Raw genomic sequence first — 25,667 nt, 5'->3', positions numbered from 1 at the left:
GACTTAACTCTAGGGATGCAGCTCAGAAAATCTAAAAGGTAGTGTGCAGTAGGGTGCATTGTCTTTATCCACCTATTGTGAGAAGGATGTCCGAAAGAGGAAAAGCGGGGTCAGCAACAGCAGTGGTGGGACCATGCAAAGCCAGATTGCTAGCTGCCAGCACAGGAAAGGTCCAAGAAGCAAAGCCTAAGGAAGAGAGCATTCCTCATGTCGAAAGCCCAGGCTGTAAGATCCAGTGAGGATGAGAAAACAAGCCCATCAGAGCACAGAATGACCTGAAGTATGCTGTTGGTTGGAAACTTGGGTAACCGGACTAAAAATGGCATTACACATGGGAGCCAGAGCCAAGCAAGCTGGAGGTGAAAGACCTATCCGCTGTGAATGGAAGAGAGAAAGCCAGGAGTAGAGGTGATTGAACCCCACTGGTCTTCAGAACCAGAGAGCAAGATGAGCCAGCAATCTCAAACACAAAGGCATATGGGGAGATTGTGAGAAGGCTTGAAGAGCCAAAGTGGACCAGAGTGTCTCCAAGGGACAAGGAGTAAAGCTGCCCATCAGGGCAGCAGAGAGAGACTCGAAGCAACTTCACCCAGAGAATCCAGCAAAGAGTTAGAAAGCGGGGTATGGTGGGAAAGAGAGCTGTGAAAAGTGTAATGGATTGCAGTATCATTAGTCCAGAACACCTCATGATGGGAGTGGAGCCTTGAAAGCTAGGACTGCCATTTGTCTAAATCCACTAAAAGCTGAAAGAGGAGTCTGAAGCCCAGGGTGGATTGAACTGTTATTTGGCTAAAATACTCTATAATTGGAAAGAGTTCTAAAGTCCAGAAGTATTATTTTTCTAAAGATGCTGAATGTTGTGAGAGAGTCTTACACTCCAGCAAATCAATGTGTCTAGCAACTCTGCATGTCAGTCAGATATGGACTCTTAAAACCCAGTATTGTCCTTTATCTAAAACCATTGCATGCTAGGTAACCGAATCTTAAGACCCTGAATTAACTGCAATGTTATAATTTCTAGAATGATAGATCCTGGGTAAGTGAGTTTGAAAACATAAATCAGAACTGAAAACCTTCCCAAACAAGACAACGCATGCTTCAGTCAAAGTCAAGAGCCAGCCCTGACACCCAAAGGAACCTTTATAAGAAAAGTAGTGTTTAAATGTTCAACTGTGTAATCAGTCTTCGATGTTATTGAGCCTTTCATAGGCTGTTAAATAAAAAGCCTATTTTTGGTTTGATATCCGAGTAAGTCTACCTGTCAAAGCAAATACTGTGATAAATTTATTTGTAAAATATTTTGCTCATCAGAGGAAAATATTCAAGTGACCCGTACCTTATTACACCATACCCCACAGTACCTTGTCCTGCATGTAATGGAGGGGAAAGGAAAGAAAAGAGCCCCAACAGAAAAGTAAGATGGTGGAACCCTGTCTCATGTCTACCTTTTCTTCTCCCGCTACTCTCACTCTGTCCCTTCCCATGCCTGTGGACTTCAGAGGCCCTTTGGTGTGCAGCACCCTGGTGCAAGGCAGGCCTTAAAGTGCGTACACCTATGAAGCGCTTTGAAGCACATTTCCCAAGAGATCTCATGGTGGGAGCTCCTGTGCCTGAGGGGGAGGTTTTAACCTTCTTCCCAGGGAGTCAAAGGAAAATTGCATCATGCCAAGTGTCTCACTTGCTGGAATAGAGGCAGCCAGGCTGCCATGAATACACATTCCCCTCACTTTGCTGTTATGAGCTCTTTGAAGAACTGGTGGTGACAACAGTAAGACAGACACAAGTGATCATAGTTCAAGGGTGTTCATTTAACTGTATGCAGGGGGGAAAAACGCCTAATCTGAAGCTAAATCTAAGATGAGAACAAGTGTTCACCATCAAATGAAAAATAAAGGCAGTCCTTGTGGCATCATGTCAAATAATAAAGGCCTATACTAAGAAACCTATTGCCAAACCTCACAACTAATACAAAACAGGTGTGGGATAGTTTTTAAGAAAAGAAAGAAGTGTTCGTAAATAATATGTCAGGATGCGGTAGCTTGGAACTCCCTTCCCCACGTTTGAAGCACGGGTCAGATGGGAGCTTGGAGCACAGCACACACTCGAGCTTTCCCAGCACGAGGAACAGTTCCAATGGCAGCAATGTGGACCTTCAATGGCCAAGTCTAGTTTCTTCTTGAAAGTCTCTTGCCTTTGAGGGCATGAGGTATTTACAAAACAAACACAAAAGCTCTTCTTGCAGTTCACATTGGGTGAAGGTTTCTCCCTTGGGTCTCCTTCTTCTGGGGCTGACCCTTCAAAAACAGTTCCTCATTTTTATGGATTTTGGGTGATGAGTTCACCCCTGGATCTCCCTCCGTCGGGCTCAGACCCATCTTGACTGCTGGCCTCCCTCTGCCGGGTTCCTTATGGCTTTCAACAAGTCTTCCTATTATGGTTCTCACAAAAGTCTGCTCAGCAGTTTGCTGTGAACCTCCTTTTCTCGGGTTCACTTGATCAGGGTGATAACTACTCACCCCTAGGTCCCCCTCTTCTGGGCTGGCCCTTCTTTGGCAAGTGGGACAGTGTACTTCTGATGTCCCCTCCTTAGCATCTCAATATCTTTTCAAACCGTTCATAGTGGACATTCCTTGCTTTGTCGACACAGTTTCTCGGGCCTTTAGACTTTACCCCCTTTTTTTTAACCCCTTTTCTGGGTTCACTATTGCCAACTTCACATTCACTTGTAAAGTTTACGGATTCACTTCCCCTTTTATTTTCACCATGCAGGATTCACTTCCCTGTTTCTCAAATTTGTGGATCAAAGACTTTTGATTGTACAGAGATTTTACTAGACCGCTAGTATGACTACTTTAACCTCTTCTGGCAGCTCTGCTGCAGCCTAATGGTTTCTGTAGGTTTCTTCAAACGGGGATCGACCAGAGTGTCTCAGAGCAACGCCCATGTGGTGCCGGTTCCCTCTGCAGCTGGTCTCCCCTCAATTCTTTTACAGTTCTTTTCATAGTTCAATGCAGTTCAAACTTGCCACTTTGCGTTCCTCATTCAACACAGCCCGGCTTTTATCGGTTCTCCCCTCAACTCACCGGCTGTGATGAACCGCTTGGCTTTCTGCTTCATTGGAGTCAAGGCTGGTACCATGGTAGCATGAGTTTCCCTTGGGCCCGCTTATCAACGTCGACAGGCTCTGTGTACCATTGACATCTGCTACAAGACACTTGTGCTGTTGTCTGGGGTCTTAGGTTCTCTTCTACGGAGGTTCTGCTAGTCAGGGACGAAAAGGGCAAGATCACTTCTCTCCTCGCCACCGTCTCACTTCCTGCCACCTTTCTCTTTCTCTTGAACTGCCACCCTTGGATAGCCGTCTCGTCGTGCTGTCTGCCGTGCTCGCAATGTGCTCTCTCGCTCCACCATTTATCCTTGTGGGGAAAAGGAAAGGTCGTCGGGTGTGCATGATTCAAGTTAATTGCCTAACTTGAATCATGCACACCCGATTTTGCCTGGTCCTTGCATCGGGACATGTCACGTAAACAGGTGTATTACTAGTCTGTGGTTTTCAATATCGGGAAAAAGTGTGGGTATCAGAAATGATAGGCTTTACATTGGAAATGGGAGAGGTTGGAGTGTCACAGTATCCTTGGGACATGATAGGGGAGATTTGCAAAATGTACGACAATGACCGGGATTTAGAACAGAACAGAGGGGTTTGTGGGAACTGTAATGAGTTGTCAAAGAAGGTTGGGAATGCGAAAAATGATAATCGGAGGGTCGGGAAGAAGGATGGGGAGTATTCGAATGGAGATGGGTGAAACAATGATTCTGGGAGTTATGCTTTTTGGGTGTAACCGTTTGGGTTTGGGACCTTAGAGGATTGATTACGTACAGAGGGGATATTGGATCGGGGCAGGAAAGTGTTCTAATGGGAGGAAGGGAAGCAGATGCAATACAGCACATGAAAACCTCAGATACCTCTCCTTCCTCTCTTTCTCTGACAAGATACCTCGTCTCTCTTTGGGCATTCTCCTGAGCATAACCCTGTGCGCCCCTACACAGGTGATCTTTTCCTGCTTGTCTGCCTTTTGGGTCAAAATAAGAGAAGGTCCTCCCTTTCTTGGCCACCTGAATAAGGGACTCTTGATAGGTGAGATACCCTCAGGTATTTCACAGCTCATAGGGCTTACACTTGTGTGATACAGAATTGGTGTCACTTTACTAATTGTGTGCTCTTATGAGTCACCATACCATATCCAGGTAAAATTTATTTTTAGAGACTAACCTGACACCGGACCACAACAATTATAACACTTTGAATCACAGGTACAGAAGTTAAAATGCCATCTCTGGCTGCACTGACTTTGGGTCACAGCAGCTGTTCGGAATGCACAGGTGACCTTTGAGCATGCCCTGTTCCTTTGAAGAGCAGGTGCTGCAGTTGCCATTATGGTTGCAGCTAGGGAACTTGTTGGTCTTATGAAAGGGGGTGGGGATCCTGATTAGCAGACTCCCTTTTAGAAACCAAATTACCGCTATGTTTTTGTTTTGTGAAAATAAAAAAGCCTGGGGTTTCACACCATCACAATGTAGACATAAGATTAATAGTCTTGTCTCAATTATAAAAAGTATTGGTGATGCATATGTATTCAAGGTTCTTGTCTAGGGTTTAACACCACCTTCAGGCTCTTCAGAGTGCTCAAGTAAAATCAGGGGAGACTGTGAAAAGGTCAGTTAGTGTCTTAGATTTTCGCCAGGGAGCACAATGAAACAACATAGATAATTGTTGTTTTACTGTAAGGTTGGACCTCTAAATGAAGGAGGAGCATAAATTTGTGGGGGACACATAAAAGTAATTAGAGAAGGTGGCCTAATCAGTCAAGCACAGCTGAAGGCAGTGGTGTAAAATGTAATGCGACCTATTGAAAGAGGTCTGCAACATTTGACTCTCCAGATGTTTAACTGCAAATCCCATCAGCCCTAACCAGCATAGTCAATAGCGAAGCATCACAGGAATTTGTCTAAACCAGGTGGAGCGCCAAAGGTTGTAGTGTACTGACCAATGGTATTAATCCTATTCTTGATGGGACCTGGGGCCATTAGCACAATGGGAAACTGTTGATGGGACAGAGGGGAAGGGGAGTGAGGATATCCGAGAGGGTCAGCAAGGCAGGGTTGCATTGCCCGTTGTTCACTTTGTATGACCAGTGGACGGATAGAGATGTAATTTACTGACGCCCTGATTCTTCTTCACATTTCAGAATGATATTTTCCTTCGACATTATGATAAGGGCCCGTGTAGGAACAAACTTGGGCATTCCCGTGCCTCCGTTATGTGGAACAGAACGCAGGTAAGACAAATCAAGCAAACAGTGATAAGTCACGCTCATGGTGATGCTTTTGACTTAAAAAATGAGCTTGCTTTTTACTTGTCCATTATTATTGTTGTTTGTACTTTCTATGGAGTATGCACGGAGGGTACAGCTGGTGCACAGAACAGCCAGATGAAGAACTATTTTTCGTGTATGTTATTTATTTAGTGTTGATTTTGGTTTTATTATGTTCATTCCTAAATTATTTGTCAGTACAATTCAAAAGATGCTGAAGGCTAATTAGTCTATTTTTGTTTCCACCTATTAGTTGGCTAACGTTTGTCTAACTAAGGAGTTGTGTGCTACTGATTTTGCATATTACATCACACTAAACGTTTCACAGGTGTGTGGATGCAGATCTTGCCCCATGCTTAATCTAGATTAATTGAAAATGGCTGGGTAATTAACATTAAATGCCATCAAAACCTACAATTGGCCAGTTTACTTATTTCAGCAATCGTTTTATGTCTCCACCATCCCATTTGGAGCAAGCTCCTTTTCAAACCTTTCTGACGGATAAACCATCTCATGACGTAGCACACACCTGATGATGATCCTTTTTTGGATCGGTTGAACTCTTGCATCATCCCTGTTTTGGCTCGCCAATCTTCTAAGTCTGTTCCCTCACAAGCTAAGATTTGCTTACATCACGAAGGCGCAGACGGCATATGTCTGCCTGATTTATAAATCACTGGGATGTTATTTAATTAAGGATTCACAGGCCTTACAGTAAATGACTGCACGCTATTGAATATTCCTGGGCATTGGCTGCCTCTCTGGTAATTTACTGTGTAGTTTCACTTACTCCCTTTGCACTCTTCCTCTCCTCCGTTGCCCTTTTTGTTCTCTCTCACAGACTGCAGTCTGGATACCCCAATACACCCATTTCCTGACATGCTAGAGGTGTTATACCACTCTGGTGGGGACTGGCACAGAATGAAAAACTCAGAATGTACCATATAGCATTTCTGTTAACACTTCCTCCTTAATTGCATGTTGTCACTCGCTCCATACCAGAAGGTTTGCATCACTCGGATCACATGACGCTTCTAAGGCATTCAGTAACTGGATTACCCCGCTTCCTGCTTTGGACTTTGTGGACACTGAAAGGTTGTTCTGTTGGATGTCTTATTTTGTTCATAGCAAATAAAGAAATATGAATACAAATTTGAGGATGTACAATCTCCTCACAGATCCGAAAATCGCTAAATCATCTTCAGAAGCTGAATCTGGGTGAAGATTCTCTGATTGTGGTTTAAATGCCTTAAGCCGCCACAAGCTATTTGAGTGGAAGACACAATAGTAAACGAGTACATTCCTCTACATAATCTGTGCTTGGCTTTGTCTGCAATGTCTTCTTGGTTACAAGGGGGGTAACATACTTTTCGGTGCAGTTGGCAAAGCACTAGAATTTAACTTCATCCAGTCCCTGGGCAACCATAAACATGTGCCTTTTTACTGGATATGTATATAACGGGTAAGCATCTAGAGACGGATGGATTGGATGTGGTGAAGTATGGAATTTCACCAAATAAATAAATACGTTTCTTTGAAAACCCATGTCTGTCTTTTTGCAGAAATGTTGCTGATGACTTTACCTTGGGTATCGGTAAAGACTGCATGCCAAACACATAAATGTATATTTGACAAAGAACTCTGCTTTCTAGCAAGCCACATTTCTGGGGCTTGACACTAGTTTACTGCTACTCACTACTAACTCCAAGATTATAGAACACTCGTCCAATGAGTTGGGTTTCTGTAAATTCAGGAAAACATGAACACTCTTGCCAGCTTTTAAACTTAATTCCCAGTTTTCTTCAGTGTTGATACTATAGTGGGTAAGTGTGGTTCAATTTTGCCCTCTGTTTTAGCCTCTCCTCTGTAGAGGAAAGCGAAGCATGACCCTTCCAGAGCAGCAATGACTTCAGGCGAATCAGCCGCTCTGGCAATGTGTGTCGTGTTAAAGCAGTCCTATTCTGGTTGCGCCTTGCTGATTAATGCTACTCTGTGCACAATGAGGGTGCATATTTTAATTTCCACATATAAAATATTTGTTTCTGAGAAGAATCTGCTTATAAAGACAGAAATGACAATTGGAAGGCACCTGGCCTAATGTCCTTCATCCAGGATACGATGTGTGTATAAAAGAGCCATAGGACGTCTGTCGTCCTGCACACAAGTGCCTCGTCACAGCAACATGAATACTGTGCTAAATGTGAAAGAAGCTAGCCACATTGTTATTTCAGTGGCCAGACACTTAGCCGTACTTATTGTATGTAGGCTTCTTAAGGTCTTGAGTGTCTTCTCATAAATGGAACAAAAGAAAGTCCAGATGTCTTCCTTTTGTAATTCTCATCCCCAAATATACCTCTTTAAATCGGGACTATTTCTAAACTGCCCTTGTCAGCATTGCTTCCAGAATCGCGCCCCTCTTACATGGATGCCAGGTTTCTTTTTCCTCATTCACAGGAAAGATTTGGCTGCAAACCCCTGAAAAAAGCTGTGAGCTGTATGCTTCTTGAAGACCTTGAGTTTCTGTACTATGGCCTTCTCGACGGTTCTATGTCATTATTTCGATTTTTGTAGGTCGCCTATCCAAAATACTGATTTTTTTTTTTTCGCCTGATTTTACGTGGTCTGCAAAAATAGAAATAATGACATTTCTTCAGCCCCCACCCTCTTTCCGTTTTTACTAAGTGGGGGGGGGGGTTCACCCCCATTACTCCCGAACCTCCCCGTGAATAGAGATAACCCTGCACGTTGGTTTTATCAGCAACAAGCTCCCAGTAAATACCTCCCACCTCTTCATCATAATGTAGGCTCTCTTCCTCATTTGTACCCAGGAACTGAAGGACATTTTTCCACTCCTTGGTCAATGATCTGCCTATAAACACGTGTACTGTATGCAAAGCAAAGTAGTTGATTCACCTCCTGTATTGCCAGGACCTTCTGGTGTAATTAGCTGAGCGCTAGAAAATGTTCTACAGAAACCAATGCAAACCATATTAAATTCCTATGGGGCGTAAGGTTTCTAAGCAACTGTATCAGGCAGGTTAGTGGGGACTCGAGCACTGGTTCTTCTATAAAGGTCCAGATTGTCTAGTAAACTGTGGACTACAGCTCAACCAGCAGAAACCTCTTCCAGGCCACTTCAAGAGATGTGGCCCTTTCAATTGGACATCTGGCGTATTTGTCTGAGATAGTTAACTATTGGGCTACTTCACCTTCATTGAATGTATTCTATGCAAACCTTTAAAATGCACTGTCACAAATGTATGCGTTTTGATGGGCTTTTCTTCCCTTCAGGAGGGGTTGGGTGTCAACCTGCTTATTGTCCCAGTCTCATATGTATCGTCCGATGTTTTCTCAGACCTGTCTTCTATTTTGCATTACTGGCCGAGATGCTGTCACGCTCGCCCCCAGGTTGTTGCTGAGCACACAGAGCAACTGATAGCAAGCTGGGTACAGTGGTCCCAGAACAGGCTAATCTTCTCACATGGAATCGACAATTCTGAAGTTGAGATTTGGATGTAGATCGCCCAGAATCTGATGATCTATTCCCGCCTCCCCCCCCCCCCCCCAACCCCCCATCAACACCTCATGTTGCGGAATATGTTCATGACTTGGGATGCAAATGCAGGTCTGTCAGGTACCCTATAATGGGATGTGGTGGACCCCTTATGCCCTGCAGCGCTTTCCTTACGGAAGACACAACTGCAGATTGGGCCGAGGCCTAGGTTCGGCATTGCACCGTAGTTACAAGTAAGGACAAACTACATTCATCAATATACCTAGCACTTTCCATGCAGTTTTCCATTTATTTACTTCTGGGTGAACCTTTTGCGCTGCATTTTGCCGTTGTCCTGCCGTGTGTGGCGTGCTGTTGAACAGACTTTGTTCTCTTCTTCCTGTCCACTGTTCTGCCCTGGCTCCCATAATCCTCACCTTTCCTTGTTTCTACCCCCTTTTCGCCATTTTGCACATATTGCATAGTTTTTGACTCTGGGCACACCTACCGATGGGTATTGTCGGCTCATCTTCTGGCTTGAGCTTGGACCGCTAATTGGACTGCACTGGCCTGTACTCTGGCTGCAAGTAGTGGCAGCCCTGTTTTCTCCCTATTGGTTGTATCACCATCATGTTCTTTGAGGAGAACATATGTAGCTGACTTATCCAAAGAGCTGTACAGTATACAATAATCCGTACAATTAATAAAAAATTGTGACAATGAGACATACACACAAATAATCCAAATAAAAAAGGATGGGATGAATTATGAAGAAAAACGTATTTAAACGTTAAACTGACATTGTCATGAGGAACGTACAGTGTCATACAGTGGTATTCAAACGTTTTCCTACTGAGCCCCCCCCCTTGAATAAAAATATTGTTTCTGGTACCATCACCTATGTGTTGCCCCTCCCCCTAAGGGGCCCAAAGGATGTGCACCGGAGCCACACTCTTTAAAATATAAGCATATTTCCTACTGCTTATATGTTCTATTAAAAGCAGTCACCTTAATCCTTTCTTATATTAAAAACAGTCATTGTATTCCCTCTTTAAAGAATCTGGGGCCCTCTCTGAACATCCTTTGAGCCCTCCTAAGTGGGGGCAGAACCCCAATTTGAAGACCACTGGCCTAACAGATGTTTTAAGAGTTTCTTGACAAAATCAACATAGGGCATGAACGTATGTCCAGTAGAAGGGCTTTAAACACTTTGTAGCAAGGTCCTGAAGGAACAAAAAAGGAGAAGGGGCACATAGTGATGCAATGGAATTAGATTAGAGATGGTCCGGTGCAAGAGCATGAATACATTTGATAATATTAGCATAGCTCGGCCAATTATGGAGTGAGTCTTGCAGGAAATTGAAGTCTAAAGAGAATGCAATATTAGATGAAATGAAAGTAGGGTATAAGTAGGCAGCTCAACAGAGTTTAAAGAACCATAGTTTGGGTACAGCATTCATTCAGTCTGCAGATTTTTTTTTTCCAATACATTTTTTGCTGAAAAATGTTAGGCGAAAAAAATCATTGAACAATAGGGGGGAGGGGTAAGGGCATCTAAGGAGTAGGGGGTGGGGAATAGGGAATACATAGGGGAGGATGGGTTTGGGAGGGACACCCCAAATATAACAAAAATATTGATTTTATTTGGCCAAAAACCTTTGGCAAAAAACACATTTAAAAAAAATGCGGGATGAGCGAAGATGGAGCCCATATTTTGCAAAAGTTAATTCAGTATAGGCAAAAGTAAGATGATGTTGGATTTAGTGAATTATTAAAAAGTTGAAACAAACAAGTACACACAGCAGAAATAATTTGATCTTAACACAGAAGATTAGCATTAAAAATAAAACCATGGATACGGGCACCCTTAATAAGTGGTAATTGTAAGAGAGGAACATACATTAATAAAGGGGAATGAATCACAGGAGAAGCAGGGAAAAACAAAATGTCATTCTTTTTAGGATTAAGAAGAAGAAAATGAGAAGCCACCCAAGAATGAATAGATTGGCAAGAAGAACACCGCTGATATGAGCCACAGTGAAAGAGGGAGTGTAAGTGTTCTGGGTGTCATCAGCATATGAATGTGCTTGAAACCTAACATGCATAATTAAAAGAAGCTATCAGAATGGTGTGAAATGGTAAAAGGTTTACCCAATAGAGAGCATTGAGTAACTCAAAAAGGAAGTGAAAAAGATGATGACATAGAACCTTTTAAGGTACAGTAAAAGGGCAGTTCTTGAGATGAAAACCAGTCGAAGACTGAACCAGAAGCCCCAAGAGAAGACGAGCATTGGAGCAAAATGGGAGTGATCCCTAGTGTTGAATGCAGCAATGAGATCTAACAAAATCTGTATCAATGAGACATTAGGATGCCGTGCCTGGTGAATTGAATCAGAGATTGTGAGAAAAGTGGTCTTGGTACAATATCCAGTATAGAAGCAAGACTGAAAAGGAGAATAATGAGAAGTGTCTAGGAAAGAAGAGATTTTTGTATGCAAGTAAGGCAAAGGGAAAGGGAAGTTCAGCAAACATGAGAATGATCAAAGGAATCAATATTGGGTTTCTTAAGAAGGGGATTAATAGTAGACTTTTTAAAGATATCTGGGAAATTGGCCAGGTTTAAGCGAGGCATTAAAAGAGAGACACCAAAAAAGAGGACAATGAAGGAAGAATGGTTTAAGTCAAACATCCATGTCAATGATCAAAGGCAGCAGCTGTGCAGCAAGACCAAGGCATTATTTGAACATCAAATTCAGATACATTTGAAAACCTTGAAGAAAGAAGAGACCAAAGAGATATCTGCCCAATCATGATGCATGTAACGGCTTTGATTTAAGTAGGTTCTGGGTGTTAATCTGCCTCCTGTTTCTCTGCCTCTGGTGGATTCTGCTTTCACTTTGGGATTTTTTTCTTCCTGTTTGGGTCCTTGGAACAGTAGACTTGGGAATTAGACTTTGTGGTATTGTGGGATTTACTTCCCGAGCAATAGTGCTTTTGGATTTGAATACAGTCATAAAGGCACTGGGAAAACGCCACCACAGACACCAATGAGAGTCGAAGAATTGGATTTTGATCGAATGGACGAAGAGTCCACAGCTATGGGTTGGGTTTCAAATAACCATTCAAAATCTTCATCCATATGTGGGTGTACCTCAGCACTAGTCTTCAAAATATCTAACTTAATCTGAAATAAAAAAAATATTTATGTATAGCAACGCACCACAGGAAACAGGTTTTTAAAAATTCGCATTTTAAGTGAATGGGACTAATTTTGATTCCAAATTGAATCCAACACAAAGCATTTGTTTCCCCTTTTCAGCACTTTATTAAGGGTGGGAGTTGTTTTTTCTCGTTGTTTGTGCACGGAGTATTTGTTAGTTTTGCACATTACAAATGTGTAAATCATTGTACTGTAATATATTTTGTTGTAAGATTGTATTAGTGAGCAGAAGCTCGAAATAAATCACTTTTACATGCTCAATCTACTTAACTAATTCAATCTCTTCCTCCGTTTGACACCAATCCAGTAAAGTACCTCTTTAGTCGGGATGCCTTTGTTCTTATCTGTCCTTGGTTTCTTCTACATTGTAGTGTGTTCCACAATATATTATCATCCAGTTCCACCAGGATGTCTAACCTCATGTCCAGGGCTAATGGAGTTCATCTTGTCGCCTCTCTGTATTTCACCTTCCTTGCTTACAATTCTGCTGGATTGAAAGCCCTTGATAGGCCCAGTTAACAAATCCGTTCTTCCAGAGGCAAAAGGTTTGTGATACCATTATTTCATGTCTGGTTCTCTCCCTGGTGTCGCTCAGTTTATTGTCATACAGCAATGCTTCTAGTTTTGATATTGGTGGTCCAGATCTGTCCCTGGAGTCACCATCACCAACAACTCCTCCTGCTGCAACAACTCCTCCCGCTCCACCAAATTCTCTTCCACCATCATCTCCCTGTGCTCAAAATCTTGCTGCTCCGCTACTCCCAACTTTCACACCAGACTGTTCCTTGAACAGGCTTTTATAGCAGTCCCATTGCTCGCTCTGTGGTGGGTTTATGGGAAGGGCTTTCAGCTGAGTGTAGTCTTCTTTCTTAGTTGGTTTGCCCAAGTGTTCTCTGTTCAGGTGTACCCATGCTAACATTTGCAACTTCTCTTTCCTTTAGGACTGTGTCTTTTAAAAGGTTGGTCCCTCTTCTTCGATCTCACTGATTCAGTCCTGGCCGATTTGATGCAGACACTAAACATCACAAGCAAAGACGGCAGGACCAATGTTTGATCTGGCGCTCGTCCAATGCATAAGTGGCAAGTTTGTCCAAAGCAGATTTTACCTTGGTATACTTGATCTGGGCATCCAAATGGGCTGAATACCTCAGGTCCTACATAACCGGGCCTTCAAATTTCTTCATAAGGACCCAAGTGTGATTCTTTAAAGGGGCAGCAGTGGTAGCATAGGCCATGTTTTCGTCCCCTACACCAGGCCCCCAATTTTTTGGGCCAAACAAGGGAATCCTCTCCTTGTCACCCCTGGATCCCACATCACATACCAGGTGGTGGGGCTTGGCCACCTGATTCATACCCGCAAACGCCTTAAGGGCTGAGCATGGTACATTATCACAATGATTACCTTTGTCTCACTGGAGTGAGAACTTAGTCCTGCTAATCGGACCCCTAGATTTTCCTCCAAGAATATTGGATTTTGGAATGTTTCGCTGGTACTATCTTCTCAGTTTATCCTTATGTGACCATGAAGCTACAGCTGAACCTGCCATGAGGAGACCAGATAAAGGCAGCAGTCTAATCCAAAAGCATTTAAAATGGCCTATAGGCCCGAAAGGTGTTTGAAGCATTGAACAAACCAAGTAGAAAAGAGTGCAGGGAGAGGGTTCTCTCTCTCTTTTCTCTCTCACTCTTCTCTCTCTCGTTCAGCCATGCTCTCCCCCCTCTCTCTCTCGTTCTCCTTCAGCCATTCTCTCTCTCTCTCTCTCTCTTACAAAGGCTCCTTAATTACGCGTTCGTGCCATGCCAGACTCTTCTGAGGTTATGCCTCCAAAGAACGATTGTTTTTGGATGATTTAGGCATCCCCCATTTATTTTTTATCCAACTTAAAGCACTGGAGATGTGTATAACGTGGCTTCAACCCTGCTCATCCTAAACTGGTGCATTGCCGATTTACAAACCTTTTGAGGAGAGTGTATACAGACGTGGCTCCAGGTCTCTCATTCAAAGCAGGCAAGTGCACTGGCAGCGTCTCCCTCTTGTTCTGGGTCAGGAGAGCGCATAGGAGGCCTTGTGTGATGTGGGTTCTTCGGGAAATGAGGAGACATTTGCGATACGGAGGATGGGGTAGCGTGGATCGAGAGAGTGGAATTTATTAATGGATTAGTGCCACTTTCTTGAGTGTGGGCAACTGAGATCTGATTTATCCCTCCGTATCATATGCGTAGAAGCAGTGGCTCTTAGGGTTTAGATCGGATTGTGTGACCTTTGAAGTGCAGCATCTGCTGCCCTACCGGTTACTATAGAGTTCATTATAGATCTGTGGAATTTGGCACAGGAATCGGGCTGTTAGACCTGCATTATCTTTGCAAATGTATCTGCCCACTATGTAACTTCACGATGATGCATTCTGGCTACAAACGATTAAATCTACATCCAGTCAACCAAATGCTGGTCATTAGCTCCTGTTCCCCTTTCCTTGTCACATTCCTTACTTAACAAAGGCAGTCCACCTTGTCAAACAGTTATCCAAGAAAATTCTTGCATTTCCCCTTAATCCCTAGGAGAGCGAGATAGGCCACGCTACCCGCATGCCTCTTCCTGTGTTTTCTGTCTGAGACTGCCCCCAAGATTACTGGGGCCATGCAGTTGCCAGCCTCTGAGACATAATTTGTAGCTCATGATCAAGAGGTTGCACTGTTGTGGACATTTGGATTCCCCCCTTCTCCTTCTCTTCCTCCTCTCCCCCCTGTTGTAGTATGCACTGTTGAAAGCTTTTATCAGGGGCTGGATGGCGGCTGGCCCATGTTTGTTGGCCACGCTGTTGTGGGCTAGCGTAAACATTTGTCTCCTATTTTCTGTGGAAAACTTTACTGTAAGCAGGTGCAGTGGAAATAGTTTAACAGCACAGGAGCACCACTGCTAAGCAGACCTGCCTGCATTTCTAAATGCAAAACCCAGAGAATGTTGTCACTGATGTCCTGCCCCCTTCTCCAAGAGTCTGCCCATCCGACGCGTCCACTTAAAAAAATTAAACGGCACAGCCCGATGTCAAATGACATGATTCAGTGCAGGGATTTGTGCACAATCCTTAGTTTCCCCGCACACCTCAATGTGATTGGCAAGAGCGGTCTGTTTGTAGCCAATCACATCAAGGCATGGGGAATTTCCTTGGATTGCTGGAAATCCCAGAGACTCCACACTCTTCCCCAGAGACCCAGAGAAGTGCGTAAAAGCCTGGAATCTTCGGGATAAACCCAGAGACTAGGCAGATATGCTGCTACGTGCTCTGAAAGTCTCTGGGAAATGGATCCAGTCTCTCCCATCCACCCCACCCCCCCCTTAATTGCAAAGCCTGCTGGGCTGCCAGCACCCATGTGAAGCATCAGGGTATGCTCCAGTGCACAAGTCCCGCAGAAGGAGTGGAGATAGAACAATGGTGGGCACATGGCTTACCCATCGCCTCCCTATAGGATTAGTACATTACTTGCTTGTTAGTAATTATCTATCTGCCGCTGTTTTGTAGGTGCTTTACATTGTATTTAAGGACTTACTCAGAGGTTAACTACTTTATTTTTACCTCTGTCTGTTCTGGGTGGGGAACATTTCTATAAACCGAGTAGTTGCGGGCATAGTTGCCAAGTTCTGGGAATATCGTGGCCATTTATATTGATTTCCAAGTTAAGTGCCGATCGATATCTTCTTCTGAGAAATACCAGCAGCTTCGAGTTAACACTGTGGCATCCAGTTTTTATAATGTAATTGCCTAAACCCGCCTCTCTAGCCAACCTTACAGGGGTATCTTATTTCCTGTGTCAGTGTGTTCGTGTTCAGGGGACCTGGTGCACTTATGCAGTCAGCAAATAATTACATTTCTCCAGCATGGGGTCTGGCATGGATTCACATGCTCATGAATATTCCCCGTCGTCAGGCTGGGAATCCTCGGTAAAGAAAAAACCAGTATCAGTTTCGTTTCTGATCTGTCTTTCGTAGTAATAACCAATCACTGATCTCTGCGTCATACTGACCACAGCCAATGACTGCCCTCTACCTAAGCCCCGCCTCTGGCAGCCATATTCAGATTTTTACCGCACGTTCATGTGTTGGGATCCTCGTGCTATTGCTCTCGAGCGTTAGTGCTATTTTTTTCACGTTTTTTCTCAAAAACTTCGTTTTTTTGGTCAAAAGAGCCTCAAGCTCCACCGACTCTCTATCCGATCAACGGGGACTCGTGTCGGATTCGTCTGCGCCCCTCAAGGGTGAAGATTTCGTCGAGCTACGCTTTTGGAGGACTCCAGAAGTTTCTCAGGCCCGGTCATGGCCCAGGAGAAGGGAAGCTCGACGCCCGGAAAGCTGTTCAGGGTCTGCCCTGGATGCCAGCTGCAGAACGTCTTCAAGGAGGACGAACACTCTTTTTGTCTCTACTGCCTACATGAGGACAAGACGCACGTGGAGAAGGACTGTGCGTTTTGCGGCAGCATGTCGGAGCGGACCATGAAGGACCGCCATCAACGTCTCGCCAACTGGCTAGAAGGGAAGAGCCCGTCCGGCGAGAAGAAGAAGAAGAAATCCGAGCGGTCTTCTAAGACCTTTGAGGACGCCCCGGCGACGGGGGTCCAACATAAGGCCAAGCACCGCGAGTCCGCTGGCACCGGGAGCGCCGAACGGTCGGGCTCTACGGGCGCCAGGCAGGGCGCACCCTCCCCGGCACCATCAACCACGAGCCAACGCTCTGGGTCGGGTAAGAGGAAGGCCGAGCACCCGGCGAAGCTCCTCGAGAGGCCCCGGTCGAGCTCGAAGGCGGAGGGGGAGCGAGGCGGTGTCTCCCCCCCCCTCAAGGATAAGGCGGTGAGCGCACCTAAGGTGGTGAAGGCCTTAATCCATCCGGCCAAGCCCTCTATCGAAACTGTCGCGGCGGCCCTGGCTCAGCCTGTGCAGGCTACACCAGTGGTGGCGACCTCGGGGCTCAGAGTCTCCCTGCCACCTCGGAGGGAGTCCTCTTTTGTGCCCATCGATAGGACCCCCGTGAAATCCCCCGAGGGGAAGAGAAAGGGGGGGCAGGGCGTCGTCGTAGATTCGGCTTCAACCTCGGAGGAGGAACTGGTCGAGGTCTTAAGCAGCGGCCTCGGCGTGGAAGAAGACCGGCCCGTCGGGATGAATCCCGACGCAGGTGACGACGACATCGTCGAGGGTACCGACGGGGCCCCTGATCGCCCGTCGGATTCCCCTCTGCCAGCACCGCAAGACAACTCGGCAGCCATTTTGTTGGCTATACAGTCCTTATGCTCAGAGATAAGGACGAGACTACCGTTGCCGACGGAGGATCCTCTCCCGTCGGGGCACCCAGAACCGGGACCTTCTGGTGTTCCCCCTACTAAGAAAAGAAGGATCCACCCTCCACCTCCTTTTCAGCCGTCGCGCCCCGTCCAGCCCTCCTCCCCGTCCACCCGAGGGGATGATACGGGGACTGATACGGCAGCGACGGGTACGGACGACGAGGTATACGACGAGGATGTACCGTCGTCGCCTCCCACTAGGGCTTCTCCGCCCGACGAGATTGGATCGTTCCACTCCATGATCACCAGGGCATCCGAGCTTTTCCAACTCTGCCCTGAGGAGAAGAAGAAGGAAGGTTTCCTTTATCAGCGGCGCGAGGCCAAGAGGAAGACGGTCCTCTCGGTGCCTCTATTGGACGACATTTGGGATGAGGGCCTCACCCTCCTCAAGAACCCTTCCACGACGCCAGCTAGAAGAGACCGGTACGAGAAGAAGTACCGGGTCCCGGACACGGCCCCCCTGTGCCTCCGGGCGCAGCCTACCCCGGACTCCGTCGTCTCCGCGGCGGCCAGGAAGAAAGCGGGGGGGGTGCGGCCTCCACATCGACTTCCCCACCGGACGGTGAGGGAAAGAAATTGGACGCTATGGGACGCAGAGTCATCTCGTCGGCAGCGACGACGATTAAAGCGGCCAACGCCTTGGCTATCGTGGCCCGCTACGACAGGGAGCTCTGGTACAAACTGGCTCCCCTGCTGGACTTCCTGCCGGACGACAAGAGGACAGAGGCCCTGGAGATCCTGCAGGAAGGTGAGGTGGCTTCGGACCACGCCATTACCGTTGCGACGGACATCGCCGACACCGGGTTCCGCCAGTTGAGCAACGGCGTTTGCCTTAGGCGGCGTGGATGGCTCAAGACGTTCAGACCAGAGTCGTGGACATGCCCTTCGATGGGAACAACCTGTTTGGGAAAACAGTGGACGATTCCCTTCAGGCCATTAAAGCGGACACTGAGACGGCCCGGGCCCTGGGAGTTCTGCAACAACGACGGACGCCCTTTCGGAGCAGCGGAGGCAAGGGCGCCTCCAAAGATTCCCGCGGCGGTTTCTCCTCCTACCGTCAAGCGGCCCGCTCGTCGTCTCAGGAGGCCTACAGAGGACGAGGCAAGTCTGGCGGACCCCGCCGTCGTGGCCAAGGAGGTCAAGGTGGCAAAGCCTCGTCGAAGCAGGATTGAACCGGCCGTGGGGTCGGGCCCCCACCGAAGCACCCCGGTGGGAGGCCAGCTGGCGAGCTTCGTCAGCGTGTGGGAGTCCATCTCCACCGACCGTTGGGTGCTGGACGCCTTGGGCCGGGGCCACGCGCTCGAGTTCCAGAGAAGGTGCCCGCGCGTCCCCCCCGTGGCCAGGAAAGAACTTCACGTCCCTCAACTTCTCCTGGAGGTAAAAGCGATGCTCAGGAAGGGCGCCATCAAACTCGTCCCAAAGAGGCTTCGGGGCTCCGGAGTTTACTCGAGATACTTCCTCGTGAAGAAGAAGACGGGGGGATGGCGCCCCATCCTGGACCTGCGACGTCTGAACAAGTTCATCAAGGCGCAGAAGTTCCGGATGGTCACCCTCCAGCACGTCCTGGGTCAGCTGGAGGAAGGAGACTTCCTGTCGTTGTTGGATTTGGAGGATGCCTACTTCCATATTCCCATCCTAAAGGGGCACCGAAAATTCCTCAGGTTTGTGGTCCAAGGGCGTCATTACCAGTTCAAGGCCCTCCCCTTCGGACTACGGTCGGCACCCAGGGTATTCACCAAGTGCCTCGCACCGGTGGCGGCGCAGCTGCGCCGCGAGGGGGTCCACGTCTACCCCTACCTGGACGACTGGCTCATCCGAGCCAAGACGAGGGAGCTCGCCGTGGTTCACACGGCAAAGACCGTCCAACTTCTCACGGACCTGGGATTCTCCGTGAACTACGCCAAATCCCACCTGGTACCCGCGCAAGACGCTCTGTTTCTGGGAGCGAGGCTCAACACAGTGTCCCTTCTGGCCTCCCCGTCGGAGGAGAGGACGAGGACCATCCTGGGCAAGGTGCAGCGGATGTTGGTGGCCGACGCGGCCAAGGTGAGGTCCATCAAGTCCCTCCTCGGAATGATGTCTTCCTGCATCTACCTCATTCCCATGTGCAGGCTCCGGATGCGCCCGTTGCAGGAGTTCCTGGACGCGCGCTGGATCCGAACGACGGGCAGCTTCGAGGAAAGGATCACACTCGACGAGAGTTTCCGACGAGCGATCCGGTGGTGGGGCACCCGCGCGCATCTGACGGCGGGCTTGGACTTCCAGACCCCAGCCCACCAGGAGACAGTGACCACGGATGCCTCCCTGGAAGGGTGGGGAGCGCACACCGAAAATCTGCACGCAAGAGGCCTTTGGCTCCCGACGGAGAAATCCCTACATATCAACGTCCTGGAGCTCCGTGCAGTGTTTTGGGCCCTCGGGTCCTTCCTTCCGTCCCTCAAGGGCAAGGTGGTGAGGATCTTCACCGACAACACCACCACCATGTTTTACATCAGGAAACAGGGCGGAACCAGGTCCCCAGCACTGTCCAAGGAGGCGCAGGACCTGTGGCATTGGGCCATCGCCCAAAGGATATTTCTGGTGCCGTTTCATCTGGCAGGGATAAAAAACACCATCGCCGACTCACTCAGCAGGGAGCTGCGCTCGTGCCATGAGTGGGAACTACGGCAGGATCTAGTGAATCGCCTCTTCCGACGGTGGGGCACACCCCAGATCGACCTGTTCGCGACGGCGACGAACTCCAAGTGCCGGAGGTTCGCCAGCAGGTTTCCCCAGGCGAGGAGCATGGGCGATGCTTTCTCGTTCCCCTGGGAGGGCCTGTTCCTCTACGCGTTCCCTCCTTTGCCACTGCTAATCCGGCTCGTCAACCAGCTCAAGAGGTCACGGTGCAGGATGATCCTCGTCGCACCTGCGTGGCCGAGGCAGATATGGTTCCCGGACCTTCTGGACTTGTCAGCGTCCCCGCCAATCAAGCTGCCGGTGGACGCGGATCTACTCTCCAGAGAAGGAGGCGCCATCCTCCACCACGACCCGAAATCGCTGAACTTGCAGGCCTGGCTCCTGCAGCGCTAGAGTTTGGAGGATACGACATACCGGCCGACTGCAGAGAGGTTCTTGCAAAGGCCAGGGCGTCCTCGACTCTTAAATGCTACGGACACAAATGGAAGAGGTTCTCTGTCTGGTGCCACGCACAGAAGATTAACCCTCTACGGGTTACGGCCCCCCAAGTACTGCCGTACCTGCTGACGCTGGCCAATGCTGGACTGGCACACGCGTCCATCAAGATTCATCTTGCTGCGATCTCCCGATACACCAGAACCACGGGGCGGACGTCCTTGTGGTCTCATTGTCTGGTGAAAGAGTACATGAAGGGACTGTTCAGATCGTTCCCGCCGGTGAAAGCTCCGGCCCCGGCGTGGGAGCTCAACGTGGTACTGACCAAGCTCATGGGACCTCCGTTCGAGCCTCTGCACTCAGCTCCGTTGAAATTTCTGTCGTGGAAAACAGCGTTTCTTGTGGCCATCACCTCCGCACGACGAGTGGGAGAGATCCAGGCCCTTTCCTGCAAGGCCCCGTACTTGACTTTTCACGACACGAGGGTAGTGCTCAGGACGCACCCCTCCTTCATGCCCAAGGTACCGTCAGACTTCCATCTCAACGAACCCTTGGTGTTGCCTGTGTTCTTCCCGTCGCCTTCGTCGCCGGCTGAGAGGACTTTGCACTCGCTGGATGTGGCTAGAGTGCTAAAGTTCTACGTGGACCGCACGAAGTGTTTTCGGAAGACGTCACAACTCTTTGTGAACTTTGGACCTGTCAATCAGGGGAAGGCTCTCTCGAAGGCTTCCATTTCCAGATGGCTCTCCGGCTGTATCATGTACTGTCACCGGTTGGCAAACCGACCGCTGCCTGGCCGTCCGAGAGCCCATTCCACCAGAGCGATCGCAGCTACCACGGCGTTCCTATCTGGTGTGCCCCTGCTGGACATATGCAGGGCTGCTACGTGGAGGTCGACGCACACCTTCACGAAATTCTACTGCGTCGACCGGGATTCCAGGGAGGAGTCCAGGGTCGGCCAAGCAGTGCTGCGCAACCTGTTCGCCTGAGGTGAGCCTGGTGAGGAGGTAAGATGCTTAATGTTGAGTTTGATGTAATGCTTAATGTTGAGCCTTTGCCACCTCCCGTGGTTGTGCATGTGTGTACTGCTGTGTATTCTTTATTCATGAGCATGTGAATCCATGCCAGACCCCATGCTGGAGAAGGAACAAGTTACTTACCTGTAACTGTTGTTCTCCAGCATGGGTCTGGCATGGATTCACATGCAAACCCTCCCGCCTACCCCTCTGGGGCTCTTCACTTGGTCATACTGCCACTTCACGTGCTTCCAAATCTGAAGATGGCTGCCAGAGGCGGGGCTTAGGTAGAAGGCAGTCATTGGCTGTGGTCAGTATGACGCAGAGATCAGTGATTGGTTATTACTACGAAAGACAGATCAGAAACAAAACTGATACTGGTTTTTTCTTTACCGAGGATTCCCAGCCTGACGACGGGGAATATTCATGAGCATGTGAATCCATGCCAGACCCACGCTGGAGAACAACAGTTACAGGTAAGTAACTTGTTCCCTCCCAGATGTCTGCTTTATTAATTTGGATTAATCACACTGTCACAGGCGAGTCACAAACACCTGTTACAGTCATCGCTCTGGTCCATATTGGGCTGAAAATCACTGAGGAGTCCATGACCTATGGTAGAAATGGCAAACAATAGCAGGGTAGCTCACAGAAGAAAGAATCAGACTTGAATGTTTGCTGCAGTGAGTTTGAGCCGCCAATCGGGCAGTAAACTTATATGATGGGGTACTGTGCCTCAAGATATTGTAGAGACTACGTTGCCCTAACTTTGGAGGGTTGGCAAAGGGTTGTGATTTCCTTAGCTTTCACTCCATTTCCTCCTTTAAATCAGGCAAATTGTGGTGCACAGCTCCAAAGACAGTCAATCAGATGGAAGGCTGCCACGGGAATGGGATGATGCTGTTGTGGCTCGGCATAGTGCAGCGCTGTGTACAGGTTTATATCCAAGAAGCACTATGCGGATCACCAATTTATAACAGAGCGTGCTACAGCAGGGCTTGTTGGATTGAGCTGGTTTCATACACTGCTACACATCACTGAGGTGGAAACCCCTCTGTTCAGAAGGATATATATTGCACCTGTACGGTAGTGAAATTGTACTGCGTATTGAAATCAAGTAGAAGCTCAGTGCCGGTAGATAGAAGTCACCACAATGGTTCTATGCAGAGAAAGTGGCTAGACTACTTCCCTGTGATATGTACTCAGACAGAATCCATCAGCAGAGAACGTTGTTGTGGTCTTGTGGAGGATGGTTAAACTGTCCCATTGTGCTAAACCTGAATTGTATCGTTCCCTTTTGCTTCAACAGACTGGAAACACTCTTCAGGGCTAAGCCAGCCCTTAATGTGATAATTTGATGGCTTATGTCCTGATCTTCACATGCTCTCTGGATCCTCGCAATGTGTGTCTTTCCACATGGAAATGTTGGTGATGACCCATCACTGCCATCTCTTGATCTCAGAAGCAACCTGAGTAGTTACCGGGGTGTGCCCTTTAAGTAAGAATTCTGGGGGACACATGGAACATGGCTTTATTAGTGGATCAGAAAACTGAAGTGTTTGAATTGGCACATAGGCACATCCATTATGATTGGAAACCCTGCAACAGGTTAGGATCTCATTCACACCAGAAACTGGATGAGATTATCAAGAGCCAGTCTTCATAAAATGATCATGGCTTCATGGCCTTCCTAAGGTTTGCCTCAATAGTTCCCGTTCTTCTCCGACTACCATCTTCTCCAAAGGTTGTGGGTCTTCCCTTTTTACAGATTATATCAGTTAACCCAGTGGTTATAGCATTCGACACTCGCACACAGGGGCGTTGCTGGGGGGGGGGGGGCTAAGGGGGCTATAGTCCCTGTTCTTTTGGTTGTAGCTCTGGATAGAATCTCAGGAGCTACAGCCAAAAGACTAGCTAGCCCCCAGTCCTGACAGCTCTGACATCAGCGTAGCCCCGGGTCTTTTCCAGACCTAGCAAAACCCCTGCTCACACACATATGGGGGAGGATTCAAGCCCTCAATGTGGCAAAGGAGCTGGTTCTCATAGTGTGCAACACCCAGACCAAACTATTTAGTATTTAGGAAACCAGGCAGATAGCTCAAGTGCAACATGGTTTCTGTTACCGAAGGCATGCATTCAATACCGCGGTGGGGCCAACGCCCCACGTCATCCTCCCGAGATTGATGAATGAATTCACTGAGGGGTTTAGAATGGTGACACCAGTTATTAGAGCACCGAAAAATGGAAGAATCTGGTCTAAAAATGCTACAGCCAAAGATGGGTTTCTTCAGTGGATCATCAAAGGAGGGTGGAATCTGGGTCGCAACCAAGTGTTCGCAAATCCCAGATCAGAAGGTTTTGGTTCTATGGTGAGTTTTCCAAGCTGAATTTCCTTTTTTTTCCTGGGGGATTGGCCCGGTTTTGAAGAGCTTGCGTTTCTCCTTTCAATTGCAGCATTTGGGAGTATGTCTCTTTTGTAGGACACCTGGTCTTAGCCTCGAGGGGATGTACTGACAGACACATGCTCGGTCATGGATCCCATGCAAATGGGTGGAGACGTATAGAAAACCTATTTGCCAGTTCTGGTAAGCAAGCGTATTCAGCCTCCAGGAATTGTGGCACAGATTCAAGCCTCCACCACATTGTATACCAGAGAATACACATACAAATAACCATGTCTTTGACGGGTCTCTAAGTGCCCCGTCTTCACTGGTTTGGTAGTCTAGTTGCATAACTAGGCCCTCCTCTGGCTAGTGGAAAAGATAGCCATTTAAGGTCCTGATTATTGTAGGATCTTTTTTTTTTTTTTAACTTTTATTTTTTGTTGCACACAGTCAGTACAGTTGCTTAGCTATATCATTGACACATACACAAAATGCACAGTTACAATAACAGTTTCTATTCGTGATCGGGGCTAAGTTGCTCGAACCTCCCCGCCAAGTATGCCTTGTATCTGTCCCATATATTCTTGGGCCTTGAGCTGGGAAGCACCGTGTCTATATACAATTCCTCCATATCGTTTGCCCACGCCATGTCCCTGATCCAATCAGCTTTAGTTGGGGGATTTGCACTTTTCCACTTGAGCAAAACCGCTCTCTTGGCCAATAGTAAACTTAAGTTCAGTAATTTCCGCCATATCGGGTTCATTTTCTCACAAGTCCCCAGCAGGCACATTCGTGGAGTCCACTCAATGGGGTGGTCCGCCATCTCATCTAGTACCCGGCATACTTCCTCCCAGTATCCCCGCAGTTTAACACAGGCCCATAACATGTGGTAAATGTCTGCGTTGTCGGCGTGGCATCTCGGGCATTTCCCTGTCATTGCCGGGTATATGTGTTTGAGTTTCATTGGGGTGTAGTGTGTTCTTTGTAGTATTTTATAATGAATCAATCTGTATTTGGAGTTGCAGGAGATCTGTTTAACAAGTGCACAGTGTTGGGACCATTCAACATCTCCCATCTCCTCCCCCAGGTCTTGTTCCCATTTGGCCTTAGCTGTACGTTGCTCCGAAGGGCGTGTCTGGAGTATAATTCTGTACATACCCGATGCCGTTATCCTCTGAGATCCCCCTGCGAACACGTATCCCAGTGCCATGTTAAGTGGAGGTTCGTTGGGAAAGGTTGGGTACATATTCTGGGAGGCTGCCTGCATACGGATGTACTGATGTCTGGTCCCAGGTGTATTCCCCACTACGTCCCTGATATCTTCCCATTGAATGAAGTGCCCGTCGGTAAAAAGTTGACCCCATTGTGCTATGCCCCTAGATGTCCATTGGTGGGCTGCTTCTCCCTCTAGGTTAAAAGTAGCCTGCGGGGTACCCCAAAGCGGCATACTCGGGTGATATATCTTGTTAGTGCCGTATATCTCAACTATTTTGGCCCATGCCGTGATCGTCACTTTTGACGGTTTCAGTGAGTTATAGTGTTTGCAGGTGGACCTCGTGAGTTGGTGGAGCGCTAACATGGCCTCTTTCTCAGGTTGAGTTGGTGTAGGACCCGCCGGATTAATAAATGTTGTAGCCCAAAGGGAAGCATATTGTGCCTGTGCAGTCAGATAGTAGAGTTCAAAGTCTGGTGCCATCAAACCGCCTTTGGAGTATTCATTGGTCAGTACCCTCT

General features: G+C 47.7%; 1 protein-coding gene across 5 annotated transcripts in view; it reads left to right on the top strand.

Moving 5' to 3' along the window:
* Positions 1–25,667, top strand: part of RNF144B (ring finger protein 144B) — a 511,196-nt gene that overhangs the window by 472,584 nt on the left and 12,945 nt on the right. For all 5 annotated transcript variants that reach the window (XM_069613583.1, XM_069613582.1, XM_069613579.1 and 2 more), the window contains one exon: positions 5,250–5,339. In XM_069613583.1, coding sequence (XP_069469684.1) covers positions 5,250–5,339 — 90 coding nt within the window. The remainder of the gene's footprint in view (positions 1–5,249; positions 5,340–25,667) is intronic.

This window comes from Ambystoma mexicanum, chromosome 5p, assembly GCF_040938575.1.
Source record: "Ambystoma mexicanum isolate Mex_15411 chromosome 5p, UKY_AmexF1_1, whole genome shotgun sequence".
NCBI classification, from domain to species: domain Eukaryota; kingdom Metazoa; phylum Chordata; class Amphibia; order Caudata; family Ambystomatidae; genus Ambystoma; species Ambystoma mexicanum.
This window is presented reverse-complemented; position numbering and strand designations above follow the sequence as displayed.